The sequence below is a fragment of the Lutra lutra genome, chromosome 1 (genome assembly GCF_902655055.1).
Source record: "Lutra lutra chromosome 1, mLutLut1.2, whole genome shotgun sequence".
Classification (NCBI taxonomy): Eukaryota; Metazoa; Chordata; class Mammalia; order Carnivora; family Mustelidae; genus Lutra; species Lutra lutra.
The window spans coordinates 127,126,268-127,140,675 of record NC_062278.1 but is presented as its reverse complement, the minus strand read 5'-3'; the positions used below and the strand labels follow the sequence as shown (position 1 = coordinate 127,140,675).

The following is a 14,408-nucleotide window of genomic DNA, read 5'->3' as shown; positions in this document are numbered from 1 at the left end:
TATATATATATATAATATATATATAAATATATATGTTATATAATATACATTACATATATAAATATATATATGTTATATATATACATTACATATATAATGTATATATGCATAAACATTCACATTTATATATATATACAAGTTTTTTCTCTTACAAGTGGATACCCAGAGATTCAACCCTGTATATTTAAAATATCATCTTTTCCCTCAGTGATTAGAGATGCCACTTAAATCGTACACTAAAATCTTCCATGTTTGTGCCTATTTCTTGTCTTTCTGTTCCATTGGTCTGTCCATTCATGAACCAATACTATGTTGTTTTAGTTATAGAGGTTTTATAGTATGTTTTAATAGGTGATATGGGCAGTATAATCTACTGCTCTTTTGGGCAGTAGGGCAACTTGCCTAGCTCCAGGAAAACGAACAAAAACCAAAACCATGTATTGATATTTTAATTGGGGTCCTGTTAAATTTACGTATTAACTTTGGAAGAACTGGCATCCTTAAAATGTTTACCTATCCAAGAGTAAGAGATGTTTCCACTAATTCAAGTCTACTTCTGCATTTTGGGGTGTATTTTAAGGTTTTCCTCATTACAAGCTTTGCACATTTCTTGTTAAGCATTTCCTTTTGATATTGTTTGTATCACACTAATTATTAGTACTTGTAGATGTGAAAGCTATTGCTTCGTATTTTAATTTTTATCTTATTACATTACTGTATTACTTATTACTGTCCTGTATTAGTTTTAATTTTTATTTTCTTGTGTTTTCCACCTAAACATTCAGGTCATCTATATTTACTTGCCTCTTCCTTTGCAATCTTGATTTCCCTGTTTTCTTTTGTCTAATTGCTTTGTTCTTTACACAGATACAATGTTAAAGTGTAATGGAGGTAGCAGATATCCTGTCTTGTTCCTTGACCTTCTGCTTACTTTCCTCTGATGAGAATGCCAACAAGATGCTAGATTTTTTTCTCCCAAAGATTTATTTATTTTTAAAGGGAGGGGGGAAATCTTCAAGCCGACTCCACGCTGAACACAGAGCCCAACAATGAGGGGCTCCATCTCAAGACCCGTGAGATCATCATCTGAGCAGAAACCAAGAGTTGGATGTTTAACCAAATGAGCCCACCCAGGTACCCTTGGATTTTACTTTTTAAAAAATCAGAAATGGGTGTTGAATTTTGCCAAAGGCCTTTTCATCATCCACGGAGATAACCATGTTTGTTCTTAGATCTACTACTATGTGAGTTATATGAACACATTTCCTAATTATCGAACCATCTTTGTATCAGTCATGCTAAATCACCTTAAAATGTGCTATAGATTCTGTTTACTAGTATTTTATTTACGACTTTTGCAGCAATATTCATATGTGAGATTGGTCTGTGGGTTTTTTTGCAATCTTTACTCAGATTTAGATATCAACATTTTACTTGCTTCATAAAAAGAAAACTAAACTTTCCTTCATTTTTCTACATTTTGTAAGTTTACCTGACATTAGTGATTATTTGGAACTTTTCTCTTGAATCCATTTAGGCTGAGTCCTTTTTTGTGGGAGTTAATTCCTTGATAACTTTCTCTATTCCTTCTGTGGAAATTTTTGCCACTTTCTACCTCCAGTAGGATGAATTTCAGTGAATTCTATTTTCCTTATTTATCACATTTATTTGTACTAAGTTATGAGGGTATTCCTATGTTTGTTTGAATACCCTGTTTTACTGGCTATTTTTCCCTTTTATTTATTTATTTTTTAATTTATTTTTGGCATTTGTGCTTTCTTTCTTGATTGAGCAAGCTAAAGGATTGTCTTTTTTTTTTAAACAAACTCTGTTATTTATTTTACATCTAATTACTTTCTGCTTTTATTTATCTTTATTAAAGAATTTCGGGGGAGAGAACTCTACGTCACAACTATGGGATTCTATTAAATCTATTAATAGATTCTATTAAACCAGCAATAGGGGAAATCCATAGTTTTTAAATACTTCATGTAAATAATGAAAATTTAAATTAGTGAAGTAAATTCGCTCAAAAAAGAAAGTAAACAAAATAGATGGCAATAAGGATAAAGTGCTCAACCTTCTTCAAGCCAGATGCTGACAAAATAGACGTCAACTGCTAAATCATTCTCCTAGATTGGCCTCTGGATGTGGACTACTATGGGGTGATGACATCCTAGAACAATCTGAATTCATGTCTACTGACCCCAGTATAGGGCAACCATCTCTGCGGGTCACCCAGGCATTTTAACCAGAACCAGGATAGAAGTATAGTTTTTCCATGTAGATCTTTAAAAATATTCTACTACTAGCAATCCATAACAGCAAAGGGGCAGCATTTATGCAACTCAGTCCCCACTAGTAATTAAGACTAAGCTGAACTGTACCCAAATGACCTGAAATACTTACTATAGCTACCTTAAAATTAAAGCTAAAGCTAAAATATGCCGAAGTCTACAAGGCTGTATGAATCTCAGCAATTAGTGTAAAATTTTGTTTACCAATGTTTAGTATTTAAAGAATTTATTTCCTGAAACCTTATCTACCATCTTCAATTTCAATTATATTTGACAGACATTAAGAGCAGACCAGGAAAATATTTATAACAAATAAAAAGAAAGCATACAAAATTACACACGTAGTAATGATTTCACAAAACAAAATATTAAATATGCCTTATTTTATACACCAAAATATTCATAGTGGTAGTAATTCCTTGAAGGTAAAAATCCCTGTCTTACTCATCTTTATAGAGCCATCCTACAGAAGAGTGCCTGGTAGAAAGTAGGTATTCACTAAGTGCTTCCTGAAAAAAATGAAAGTGAATAATATCCATCTTCCAAAAAAAGGTACTCGATCAAGTAAATATATGAAATTTTAATATTTTCATCTGAAATATACAAAGGAGTAAAGACAAAGTCAATACCTAACTAAAATTCTCTTAAGTAACTTCATTATTACAAAGTTAAATTTTCAGTCAAAAATCCAACTCTAAAAATATAGTCTCAAAAATCACATATCTACATATAATACGGAGACAACTCAATTGTCTTATGCTGCATCATCATCATCCACTGCAGCATAGATGGCTTGATTCCTCCTCTTAATTTTCTTTCTTTGTTCAGGTTCATGTTCATCACTCAGCCTCTTCAATGGCAACTCGGTTAAGTCGTTTCCATCCCCTGACTCTGGAGCCTCACCGAGTTTCCCCTCTCTGCCATCTGGGGAACCCAATGTATCATCAGAAGATACAACCATGGAACCCGGCAAGATCCTGACATCAGAGAAGCTTGCAGAGAAGTCAGAAGCTTGATCAGAAGAAGGTTCTACAGATGGTGTATTCATGTCACTATGCGTACTTACAATACTATCTTCATCTTCCTCTTCTTCATCTAACATTATTTCATCTGGATTAATAGAGGACAGGGCAGATGTATCTGTGTTATATTCACTACGATCTTCTCCAGAGTCATTACTCTCCACATCATCTTGCTGTTCATATTCACCACATAAGTGATGTTCCTCCTTGGCCTTCTGAAGCCTGACATTCATGTCAGTGATGCCAAGTTGGGCACAAAATTCAGTAGTTTGAGGATTGATCCTATGAACCAACTGCATTTGTGTCTGTGGCCTGCTAGGGTCATAACAAGCAGCTGTTATGCTGAAGTTACATGGAACTTTGAGGTCATGATTCAGTATTTCCAATACTTTGTTCATAGCTTCTTCTGTTGCACTATAATCCCACCTACAAAAGTCCAAAACAATAGCTTTTTACATTTTATTAGCCTCAGACAACAAAAGATGAAATCTAAATATGGACTTCATATAAACCATATATAAAAATTCCATCTAATAAAATTATAGTTAATATTCCAAAGGACCATTTTGAAATAAAAACAATTCTTAGAAAAAACTATTCTTAATTCACCCTCTAAAACAAGTATAAATCACTTTAATGTGTGAACCAAATCTCTGCCATTTTACAGTTCTATGCATGCTCATTCATTTATACACTTATTTGGGTTGGTATTCCATCATCCATTTTTATATCCCTTAGAAGGAAAATTTATAGTTTTCCATGCCAGTTAGTAAACCCTGAATTACTCTGACATTCATTTAACAATAACTCCCTTGATTTAAAAAAATAAGAAAAGTAAGAGGTGGATGGGACAAAAGTTGGGCACACAACAGGGACAGCAAACCCTAAATAAGGTCAGACTTACCTTGCATGCAGGCCATTATTTTCAGGCATATTCCATAGACGCTCAGTCACATTAATAAGATCATCAGTAGCCCTGAGAACAGTGAGCCATTCAATATCATACTCTAAGTACTCAGGAGCACTGGGGTCATGTTCTATTTCTATCACCTATAAAAAGAAATCAGTAATTTTAAGAAATACATTTCTATTTTTAATATTCAAAGAATTTCAATATAACAAAATGTAAATGGAATTTAATAGCTTATAAACACTAACATAACTTAAGTATTCCCAAAAAATTCTTAGAATATATAAGTTATAGAGCATAAATAAATTCTAAAGGGAAAATTATTATGTTTCTAGTCATTGGAAGAACAAAACTATATTGCCAAGTTATTTCATTTTCTTTTTACCTGAAGAAAGTCTCTATGTGGTAAGCATTTGTCCAAGGCTAAAAATTTGGTTGCTTTGGCTGCCTGTCCTTTATCCTTGGCCTAGAAATGTGAACCATGATTTAAGAAAAAAATGTTAAAACATCATAGGTAATTCATACACAGAATAGGATGGAAGCAATCTTTATTAAACATACCCCTAAGTCATGTGTCAAAGCAACAACTGTCACCATTCCAAAATAAGTCAGTTCTATAACAACTTGTATAATGACGGGCAAGGTACTTAAACTCTCTGGGCTTCAACTTCCTTACAAAAGTCAAAGGTAGACACAAATGCTGAAGATAATGATACTGGATTTTTAAAATTATAATAATAATTTAAAAATAAATTTAAAAAGAATCAGATAATGATACAGTTAAATCAAAGCACATAATACAAAGGTTAATGATAACAGAAGAGCTTAAAAGTAATCTGGCAGATTGAAAGAAATTGTATAATTTCTTCTAAACAAATTTTAGAAGAAATTATAGGGAAAAATCTTTTTACCTTGGGTCGGGCAAAGATCTCTTAGATATAACACCAAAAGTGGATATGATACATTCACAGAATGAAATATTGTTCAACAATAAAAATGAAAGAAATACTAAACCTGCTACTTGAAAGAACCTCAAAAACAAGCAAAGGAAAGAAACCACAAGCCAAAGACTATAGATTTTGGTCCCACTTATATAAATGTTCAGAAAAGACAAATCCAGAGAGACAAAAAGCAGATTAGTGAGTGCCCAAGGCTGCGGGTGGGAACAAGACTCACAGGAAATAGACACAAAAGATCTTTTGGGGTGCTGGAAATGTTCTAAAACTGGGCTATGTGATGTTTGCTCTGGAAACATCTAGAACTCTGGAAATATACTATAACTCACTCACTGAATGGTACATTTAAATAGATGAATTTTATATTATGTAAATTATACGCCAATGAAACTATTTTATTTTTTAAAAATTAACTGGCAGAAAGAAACGGGCAGAAGGTGGTGGGTCACAAACATGAAGATTATATTGGATGCAGTAAAAAAGTGACTCAGGGAGAACAGTAAGGCACATGGAGAAAAACAGACAAGGAAGCAGGGTCTGTGCCATCCTGCTGTAGGCCAGGTTTCAGTTCACTGGTGGTGACGGACTAAGAGAAGTGCAAGGCACACAGATTACAGACAGACGGTAGCAGCAAGGCAGTTCTGAGGAAAGGTGATTTCTGGTGTTGGACAAGGGGCTGAAATAGAACATTGGCAAAGTCAGAAAAGGTTGAGGAGTTAAGAAAAAGGGATCACACATATTCATTCAGAAATTGAAGTCCCTGAGGTTGACAACAGAAGAGGGATGGGGAGGAAAGTACCAAATCTGATGCTTCAGTAAAAATCCAGGAGTGTCATGAGCCCTAGGAGATAGAAAACAGTAACACAGACGTAGAAAAGGTGACGGGTATAAATGGATGACTTGGACGTTAAAAGAGGATAATTGCTTCGCAGTGGCCCAAAGGAAAAGAAAAGGAGTAACCTTGACTCTTCATCTCAGTGAAACTGGGGAGTGAGGATAAGCCCATAACAGCAAGGGCCCACAGGAATGTTTTCAAACATAACTTTCCAAACTGTATTTGAGTAACATCATTAAAGTGCACCCCACCACAGAAAAGTGTTGGGTCAAGTTCAGGAAGCACTGCACACCACATTCCAGTGCCCATTAACACATTCGAGATTCTCAGAAATTATAGAAGCCCTTGAGAAGAAATCTCTAACCTTGAATTTCTAAACATTTTCCCTATGGAATACTTTATGGGGAAAGTCAGATTTTGGTGAGAACGGGAGGGGAAAGAGAGAACCACACATTCCATAAAAGCCTAATTGTAAGTATAAATTTATTCTCTACCTTCCATCAAACACTATCATTCAAGCAGTTTCCCAAAGAAAACTCTGGGAGTTCCTCTCTGTCACCAAATCCTGATGATTGTGCTTCCAAAATCTCTCTGGAGCCTGTGTTCTTTGTGTTCCCTCTTTGCCACAGTTTAGAATCTCATCTTTTGCTTAAATATGCCTCCCATTTTCCTTCCTACAATACATACATAAAACTGCTACGAAACTAACCTTTCTGAAATGAAAATCTGGTTTCATCACTCCCCAACTTTCCCCATTACCTTCTGGTTAAAACTCAAACTCCAGAGCATGACCCAGAAGGCAGCTATGATCTCATTCCAGCCTCATCTCTCCCTCTGCCTCAATCAAAGGGACTGCTGCAGTCCCCCAGCACACACCAGTGCCAGGCATTCAGGCCACTAGTCTCTGCACACACTGATCACTCTATCTGGATGGTGTCACCTAGATTCAACTGCTTTCTGGGACAGTCAATTCCTTTGGAAAACCTTCATCTCTTCATCTCCTGTCTGCATCCCCATGTGAGCACAGTATGGCAGAGTTACTCCCACAGTCTCCTGGCACTTTTCATCACTGATTTATTACACTATCTTATAATCACCTGCATGTCTCTTCCTCCCAAGGATATGGAGTTACTTGCAAAAGCAAAGTTATATTTGATATCTTTCTCTCAATTTACAACTATTTTTGATAAGTGTTTGTTATTTGATACCTATTTGGTAAATGTTTGTTCAATGAAAGAATAATATTTTTGGTTTCTACCTGATGCTGCATTAAGGCTGCAAACTTCACATGAAGGTGCGCAGAAAACCAGTACGTAGGCTTGAAGTGCTCTAAGAGCTCTGAGGCAGCAGGACTTCCCAATGTGTTATTTTCCACTTCTTGTCGGAAAAAAGATTTAGTCTTCAGAAGCTGCTGCTTATTTCCATAATGATAGATCTTTCTTGGCCAATCATGAGATAAGAATATGTCCATAGGCTGTTTCAGCTTTAACAGAAAAAGAAAGAAAACTTTTTAAAACACAGATCAAAAGCAATCCCTGACTCCTTCTCCACTACCACACAACCATTTGCCCACTTCGAGCTTTAGACTTCTGTGTAATTCATTCCAAGGAAACTTTATTTAAGAAGGTCACAGAAACACTAAGATATACTAAACTCACTCATCTAAGCCAGGAGAAACCGCTTTCTCTCTCCTCACAAATCACCTTTGTCTTCCACGGCAAGGCAGGGCCATGCAGACACACTTTGATCAGACTGTCAGCCAGCTATGGTCTTTCATATGGAGCCTCTAAAATATGTAATAACCGTCATTCTTTTCCTTTCTAGTGAAGAAACTGTTTTAAGATACACAGACACCAGATTTCATGAGATATCTAATGTAAATAGTATGGTAAAACCCAAAGATATATTCCCTTTTTTTTCCCCTAATGGACTCATGTAGCATATACCTAAAAAACTCTGTTTACTACATAAATTACAGTAGAGGTATTTAAGGTGGCTGGTGTCTTCACAGGGAGGCCACAAAATACACTCCATACTTTACTGATCCCCAGCACCTTCAAGTAATCTGCAAAAAATACCTGGAAAACTAAATTAAAATAACTTAAGTGTTCAAGATGATACAAGATGACAGATATGACTAATCACTGAATAATTCAGGCAGTAAGTGCAATGAAATTTCAGAATAGACTGATGGTTTTAAACTAGAACACTGTTGGGACACCTGGGTGGCTCAGTTGGTTAAGCGTCTGTCCCTTAATCTCAGCTGAGATCTTGATCTCAAGGTTGTGAGTTCAAGCCTCTCAACCCCTCTTGGGCCCCACTCTAGGCATAGAGCCTACGAAAAAAAACCAAACAAAACAAAAAACCAGAACACTGGTATCTAAGGCGGTTCTTCAAAGACTGGTAGGGCTGAAATGAGTAAAAGGGAAAAAGCATTCAAGGCAGAGAACTGCTCTGAGTAGGGTATTAAAGAAATGCCTGCAAAGCATCCTCATGCTCCTGCTGAGACTGTCGGGTACGGTGGGAGGGCCTGAGAGCATCAGCCAGGCCCCATCCCTTAACTCCTTGGGAAATCTAGGGCAGGCTACTTACCTATCTGAGCCTTGGCCTCGCATCCTTAATATGACAAAGTCAGAGTAACACCAGTCCACAGAATTGTGTGGCAATTATATGAAATACCCTGTGTGGAAACTGCTTAGCCCAGTGTCAGGCATTTAATGCATTCTCAAACAAAAACCTGGTTTCGCCTACTCTCCAGTTAAGCCAGTGTTCCAATACCCGCTTCGCAATTTTACCATATTCTCTATCATTTTTTACCACTATTTATTTCCTATTTAATACCGTTATCTGAAATACTTTAATATTTTCTTTAAAGTTTCACTTTATGCCAATATATAGTCTTTAGCCTTATTCTAAGTAGTAATATCTGAAGTCATGGATTAAATGTTCTATTTTATTATTACTCCCTAAAATAAATTCATAACATTAGAATTTTAAATGTTCATCTGTGAACCTCCTAAAAGCAACTCAAGATCCAAATTTTAGAAATACTGAATTAAGTTCTTCTTGGAAGTCGTATACCAAAATGATCAAAATACACTTTGGTACAGAATTACTTTAACATTTTTTACAAGTCTGCTGTAATGTACTTTTTACATACCTGTTTTAATTTATAGACTTCAATATTTCTCACATGATATATACTCCTTATTGTAGCTGGATTATAAGGGGGGCACTCAAAATGACCTTAAATTAAAGAAGAGAAATAAGCTATATTCAACTCCCTTAAATACTGAAAATACAAATATATACATACACTTCTCCAAAACTGAGTTCTGTCATTAATGCTTTTGGTTCTTAAAAATTTTATGAAGACACTGCTCTTAAAATGTTGGTATTTTCTACTAAGTGATCACTAACTATAAATCTAAATAATTGAGGGGCTTATGAATTTTTAAATTAAATTATATTTAATATGGAATATGTTGTTTATTCACATAGTTTAAAATTTAAAAGATACCATCAGAATGGAATAAGAAGAATTCCTCCAGAGAGTAGACCACTGATGCATAGGGATGGGGTGGGAGCAGGGATTAACCACAAAACTTTTGGGAATGATAGAAATGTTTTAATTTAGATGGTTGCATAACCTATAAATTTACTAAAAAATCACTGAATTGTATACTTCCAAAGATATGTAAATTTTACCTCTACAAAGCTGCTAAAACAATGGGAGGCAGGGATCCTCCTATTCCTGTCCCCCAGCAACCAGTAACACTACCTAGAGGCAACCAGTGTTAGTCAGGTTTTAGTATTTTATTCCAGGAATATCTACTATGCACATCATAATACACAAACTTCTTTACCCTTCCTTTTTTTTTTAATGCAAGTGGCAGTAGAGTTTATACATGTTCTGTGCCTTTTTTTTTTTCACGTATCTTAGAGCTCTTTATATACCTCACACACAGAGCTGCTTCTCTACTTTTTTAAAAAAATAGCTTCATAGCACTCCATTGTATTGTTTTATCACGATATAGTTAATGAGTTCCTACCTTCTGCCCTTACAAACAAGGCTGAAATTTTAAAAATGTGTACACATCACTTTGCACTTGTGGAATATATCTGTAAATTACATTTCTGGAAATAGAACACCTGGGTCAGAGTACTTCTGTAATTTCCACAGACTACCAGCTATCCTCCAAAGAGTGGAAGACAGTTTGTACCCACACTTGCCATGAAGGAGATAGCCTATTTTTGTACTCTTATGCCAATAGTTTAGAATCATGGGGAATAGCACAGCAGGGAACAGACTCATGATTTAATAGTTACACTGAGGATATAAGTTTTAGCGGCCAACTCATAAAATTCTGAAGTCAATGTGAACCAAAGTTATTCCTTTAACTTTAAAACCAAGGTATAATCTTTTCAGATACAGTGGAATGAATAAGTACAGTGTAGTATACATCTACAATGGAATACTACTCACAAATTAAAATGAATAGAGTGAGATGTATCAACATGGATTTCAAAAACATATTGAACAATGAAGCAAGCTGCAGGAAGACACATGCAAAATGATACATTCACATGAAGTTTGAAACATGCTATATCATACACTGTTTAAAGCTGTTACACATCTCCTAATGACATAAGTGAATGACAAATACCAAATTCAGAAGAATTGACTGCCTGATGAGGAAAGGGAAGGATAAAAGGAGGAGAATGGGACTGAGGACAGATAAACAGTGAGTTTTGACTATATCTGTACCGTTTTATTTCTTTAAAATCCTAACTAAAAGTCACAAAATACAAAGACTGATAAAACTAGATAGTGGATACATAAATAGTATGTTCTAGTGTTCTCAACATTTTCATATGTATAAACTATTTCATTAAAAAAAAGTAATAATAGTTCAGAGAAAAAAAATCCAATGAAAAAGTCAAACTCTATATTATGCTTAAGTTACTCTGAGGCATGCCAAGTTCTAAAGTTTAAAAACAATTCTCAGAATAATACCTTTTCGATAGTCATGAGATTTAAAGATACCAGAGATGCCACCAATCCTTATGCCTCGGTATTTTACTACACCAGCCAAACCTGAAAAAGTACACAGTTAAATAAAATTACCATAAGCAGAAGCAATCTCTTTACTAACTAAATGAATAGTATAAAGGCCTAGAACTCCATGCAGTCCTAAAATTATTTGAAAATTAAATGTCATGATGAAGTTACTCTTTTACATAGTGATAAGCCAACAATATATAAGGCAGACTAGGGAGGAGAGGCCTAGAAGCAGACAGGCAAGAGACTAAGCAGAAAGGAAGGAACGCATGAGATTAGGTGTGTTAAGGGAGAAATAGACATAATTTAGTACCTAATCGAATATTACAGTGGGTTGGGTAGGAAAAAAGGAAAAATGTCCTATGATGGATTTGTATGTTATAAATCTGAAAGTCAACAAATATAAAGTATAAAGAACCTACAGTTTCTATATTTCATTTCTGACTGACCATCTTCAAACCTTCTCACAATATTGAGCTGTCAAAAGATCAAACAGTAATGAACTAGAGAAATTACATTTCTGAAGTTATGATGTCATCATTACAGCTATAAGCATTTATATAATTTTTTAATTTTATTTATTTATTTGAGAGAAAGAAAGCACAAGCTAGGGGAGGAGCAGAGTGGGAAGGAGAGGAAGAGAGAGAATCTATCAAGCAGACTCCACACTGAGCGAGGAGCCCAACATGGGGCTCTATCTCACAATGCTCAACCATGACCTGAGCTGAAACCAAGAGTCATACACTCAACTGAGTAAGCTACCCCAGCACCCCACTATAAACATTTAAATAAAGAGAATAAAGGACTGTATAGTCTAACAGGACTATACAAATTGAACCTGAATATAAATTGAATATATAAATTGAACCTGAATCTAATCAGGTTGTGAATCTAAACACAGATTACAATTACTGCAAAGGATAAAATGAATGTGTTAAACAACATAGGAAATTCCAATCAGCTAAATTCAGAAAGCAGGAAATTCTGTAAGACAAATTTCTCATCTTCCTCAACAAATCAACAACATGGGGTGGGGGAAAAAAGGAACTGTTATAGCCTAAGAGGATTTAGAATCATGACAATAAAATGAAATGTGTGGACCTGCTTTGGATTCTATTTGAACAAGTCAATTGTAAAATCAAACTCTTGCTGATAATCACAGAAATCTGAACATGAAGTAGGCAACAGATAATGGGAATCACTGCTACTTTAGATAAGTATAATAATGGTACTATAGCTGTGGTGTTTTTAAAAACACTTATCTCCTAAAAATACGTACTGAAGTATTCACAGGAGAAATAATATGATGGCTGGGATTTGTTTTGCAATACTCCAGTCACTTCTTCCCACAAAAAAGTTTGGAGGGGAGTGAGGTTGAAATAAGGATGGCAGAATGGTAACAGCTGTTGAAGCTGGTTAATAGGTACAAAGATTCATTATATTATTCTCTATTTTTGTGTATGTTTAACAATTTCCATTATAATAAGTTTAAGTTTTTTTAAGTTTAATACAGTTTAATACAGAAAGAGAAAAATAAAGGGACTGCACATAGTGTAAAAGGCCTTTGCAATTATTATTACATTATATTATATTATCAATATTGCTTAAACACCAGATGAAGCATGGACATATTTTCATGATTACCTAAATTAACTGTTTTAATTAAATTTTCATAATTAACTATTTAAATTAAGAGGCATTCCCAAAACACTATACATCTCAAGACGCTGCCCAAATATTATACAAATCCTGACAGGCTCTTCCATTCCAAACAAACCAAAAATTACCCATGAACACATACCTAAATAATAAATGTTTGGCGCCACCCAGCCACCATAGGGTAACTCTTGCAAATGATTTGAGGCTTCATGGTTTCCCCCAATGAAGACTGTGAGAACTGGGGCCTTTTTCTCTCCAGAGTAATACCTAGAACATAAGGGTAAAGTTGTCAGTTGGCATAGCAGAAATTAGGCATAGAGAAAAGCAGTAACTGATGCCCATAAAACTGGGCATAGCAGAAAAGCAAAATTAGGTCCAAAGGAAAAATCTGAACCCACTATAAAAAATGAAAAAGCTCTTTCTAAACTAATTGCCTATAGTCCTTAGGAATTCAGGAGCTGCCACCTTGGGTTCCAAGCCAGCGCGCATTCAATAAGGTCAAGCAAGAACTTTGTCAGCTCCGAACCTTAGCTTCTAGAACACGGATGAGCACAAAGCAGGCGTCCAATAAAAATTCCTGGATCAGTAAAGAAAGCAGTTCCAGAGTCCTATCAAGTACAAGGTAATTAACCTGTCACCTCCTTCCAGCAGGTTTCTCCCTCAGGCTTCGATCCCTTCCGAAACAGACAAGACAGGTGAAAGGATGTGAGAAAAGTGACATTTACTAAGCGCCCGTTCCTAGACACTGCGTGAACAAAGAAGGTAACTAAGCAAGACAGCTAGTCAAGGCCGGGGGCGAGGGGCAGGGGGATTGGAACGCAGTCCGGTTCTCTCCCACTCCCTCTGGATAGTCACACCTCGCACCGCCAGGACCGGGGCCCGGGTCCCGTCGCTCACCTGTAGAAGGTCTGCATGTGGCGGTACTTGGGCGGGACGGCCATGCAACGCAAGTCGGCCTCGTTGCGCACCGCCTGGAAGTCGCCGCAGCACAGCAGAAGATCTATCCGCCCAGGGCCGCGCCTCTCCGCCAGCGCCAGCGTCTCATAGATCTTGTCCAGCTCGCCGTGGCAGCAGCCGGCCACAGCCACCCGCATTCTGCCGGCTGGAGGCGGGGAGGGTTGCCTGCAAGCCCCTACACCAGCGCCAGCCCAGGCCAGACAGCAAGAAGCGGCCAGATCGTTCAGCTCCCGCCAACACTGACTGAATCCACCCCTCGAAAACTCGCCCGAAATAGAATTCACTTCCGGTTTCCAAATCTCGCGAGAGATGGATGGGCAAGGGCAAGAATTACAGGGTTTGAGAGAGCTTTCTAATGAGATGAGGCTTTGCCTGTCTTTTGGGTCCTCGAATTCCGGCGATTATGAGGGATGATAAAAATCAAAACCAGGAAAGGTCTGGGTGACTGAGTCGGTTAAGCGTCTGCTCTCTGCTGAGGTCATAATCCCAGCGTCCTGGGATTGACTGCTCCGTGGAACTCCTAGTTGAGCGGGCAGTAGGCTTCTCGCTCTCTCACAAATACATACATACATACATACATACATACATACATACATACATACATACACACACACACACACACACACACAAACTCCTAGTTGAGCGGGCAGTCGGCTTCTCCCTCTGCCTGACCCTCGCTCTCTCGCTCTCTCATAAATAAATAAATAAAT

The 14,408-nt window shown here is 36.6% G+C and overlaps 1 protein-coding gene across 1 annotated transcript; it reads right to left on the bottom strand.

Moving 5' to 3' along the window:
• Positions 1-1,097: 1,097 nt before the first annotated feature.
• On the bottom strand, positions 1,098-13,970 carry DBR1 (debranching RNA lariats 1). Its single transcript, XM_047736083.1, has 8 exons — positions 13,639-13,970; positions 12,884-13,008; positions 11,038-11,118; positions 9,181-9,266; positions 7,279-7,503; positions 4,615-4,695; positions 4,224-4,369; positions 1,098-3,745 (listed from the first exon to the last, which is right to left on the bottom strand). The coding sequence occupies exons 1-8, from the start codon at positions 13,833-13,835 to the stop codon at positions 3,052-3,054; spliced, it is 1,635 nt and encodes a 544-aa protein (XP_047592039.1). The 5' UTR covers positions 13,836-13,970; the 3' UTR covers positions 1,098-3,051.
• Between the last annotated feature and the right edge of the window lie 438 nt (positions 13,971-14,408).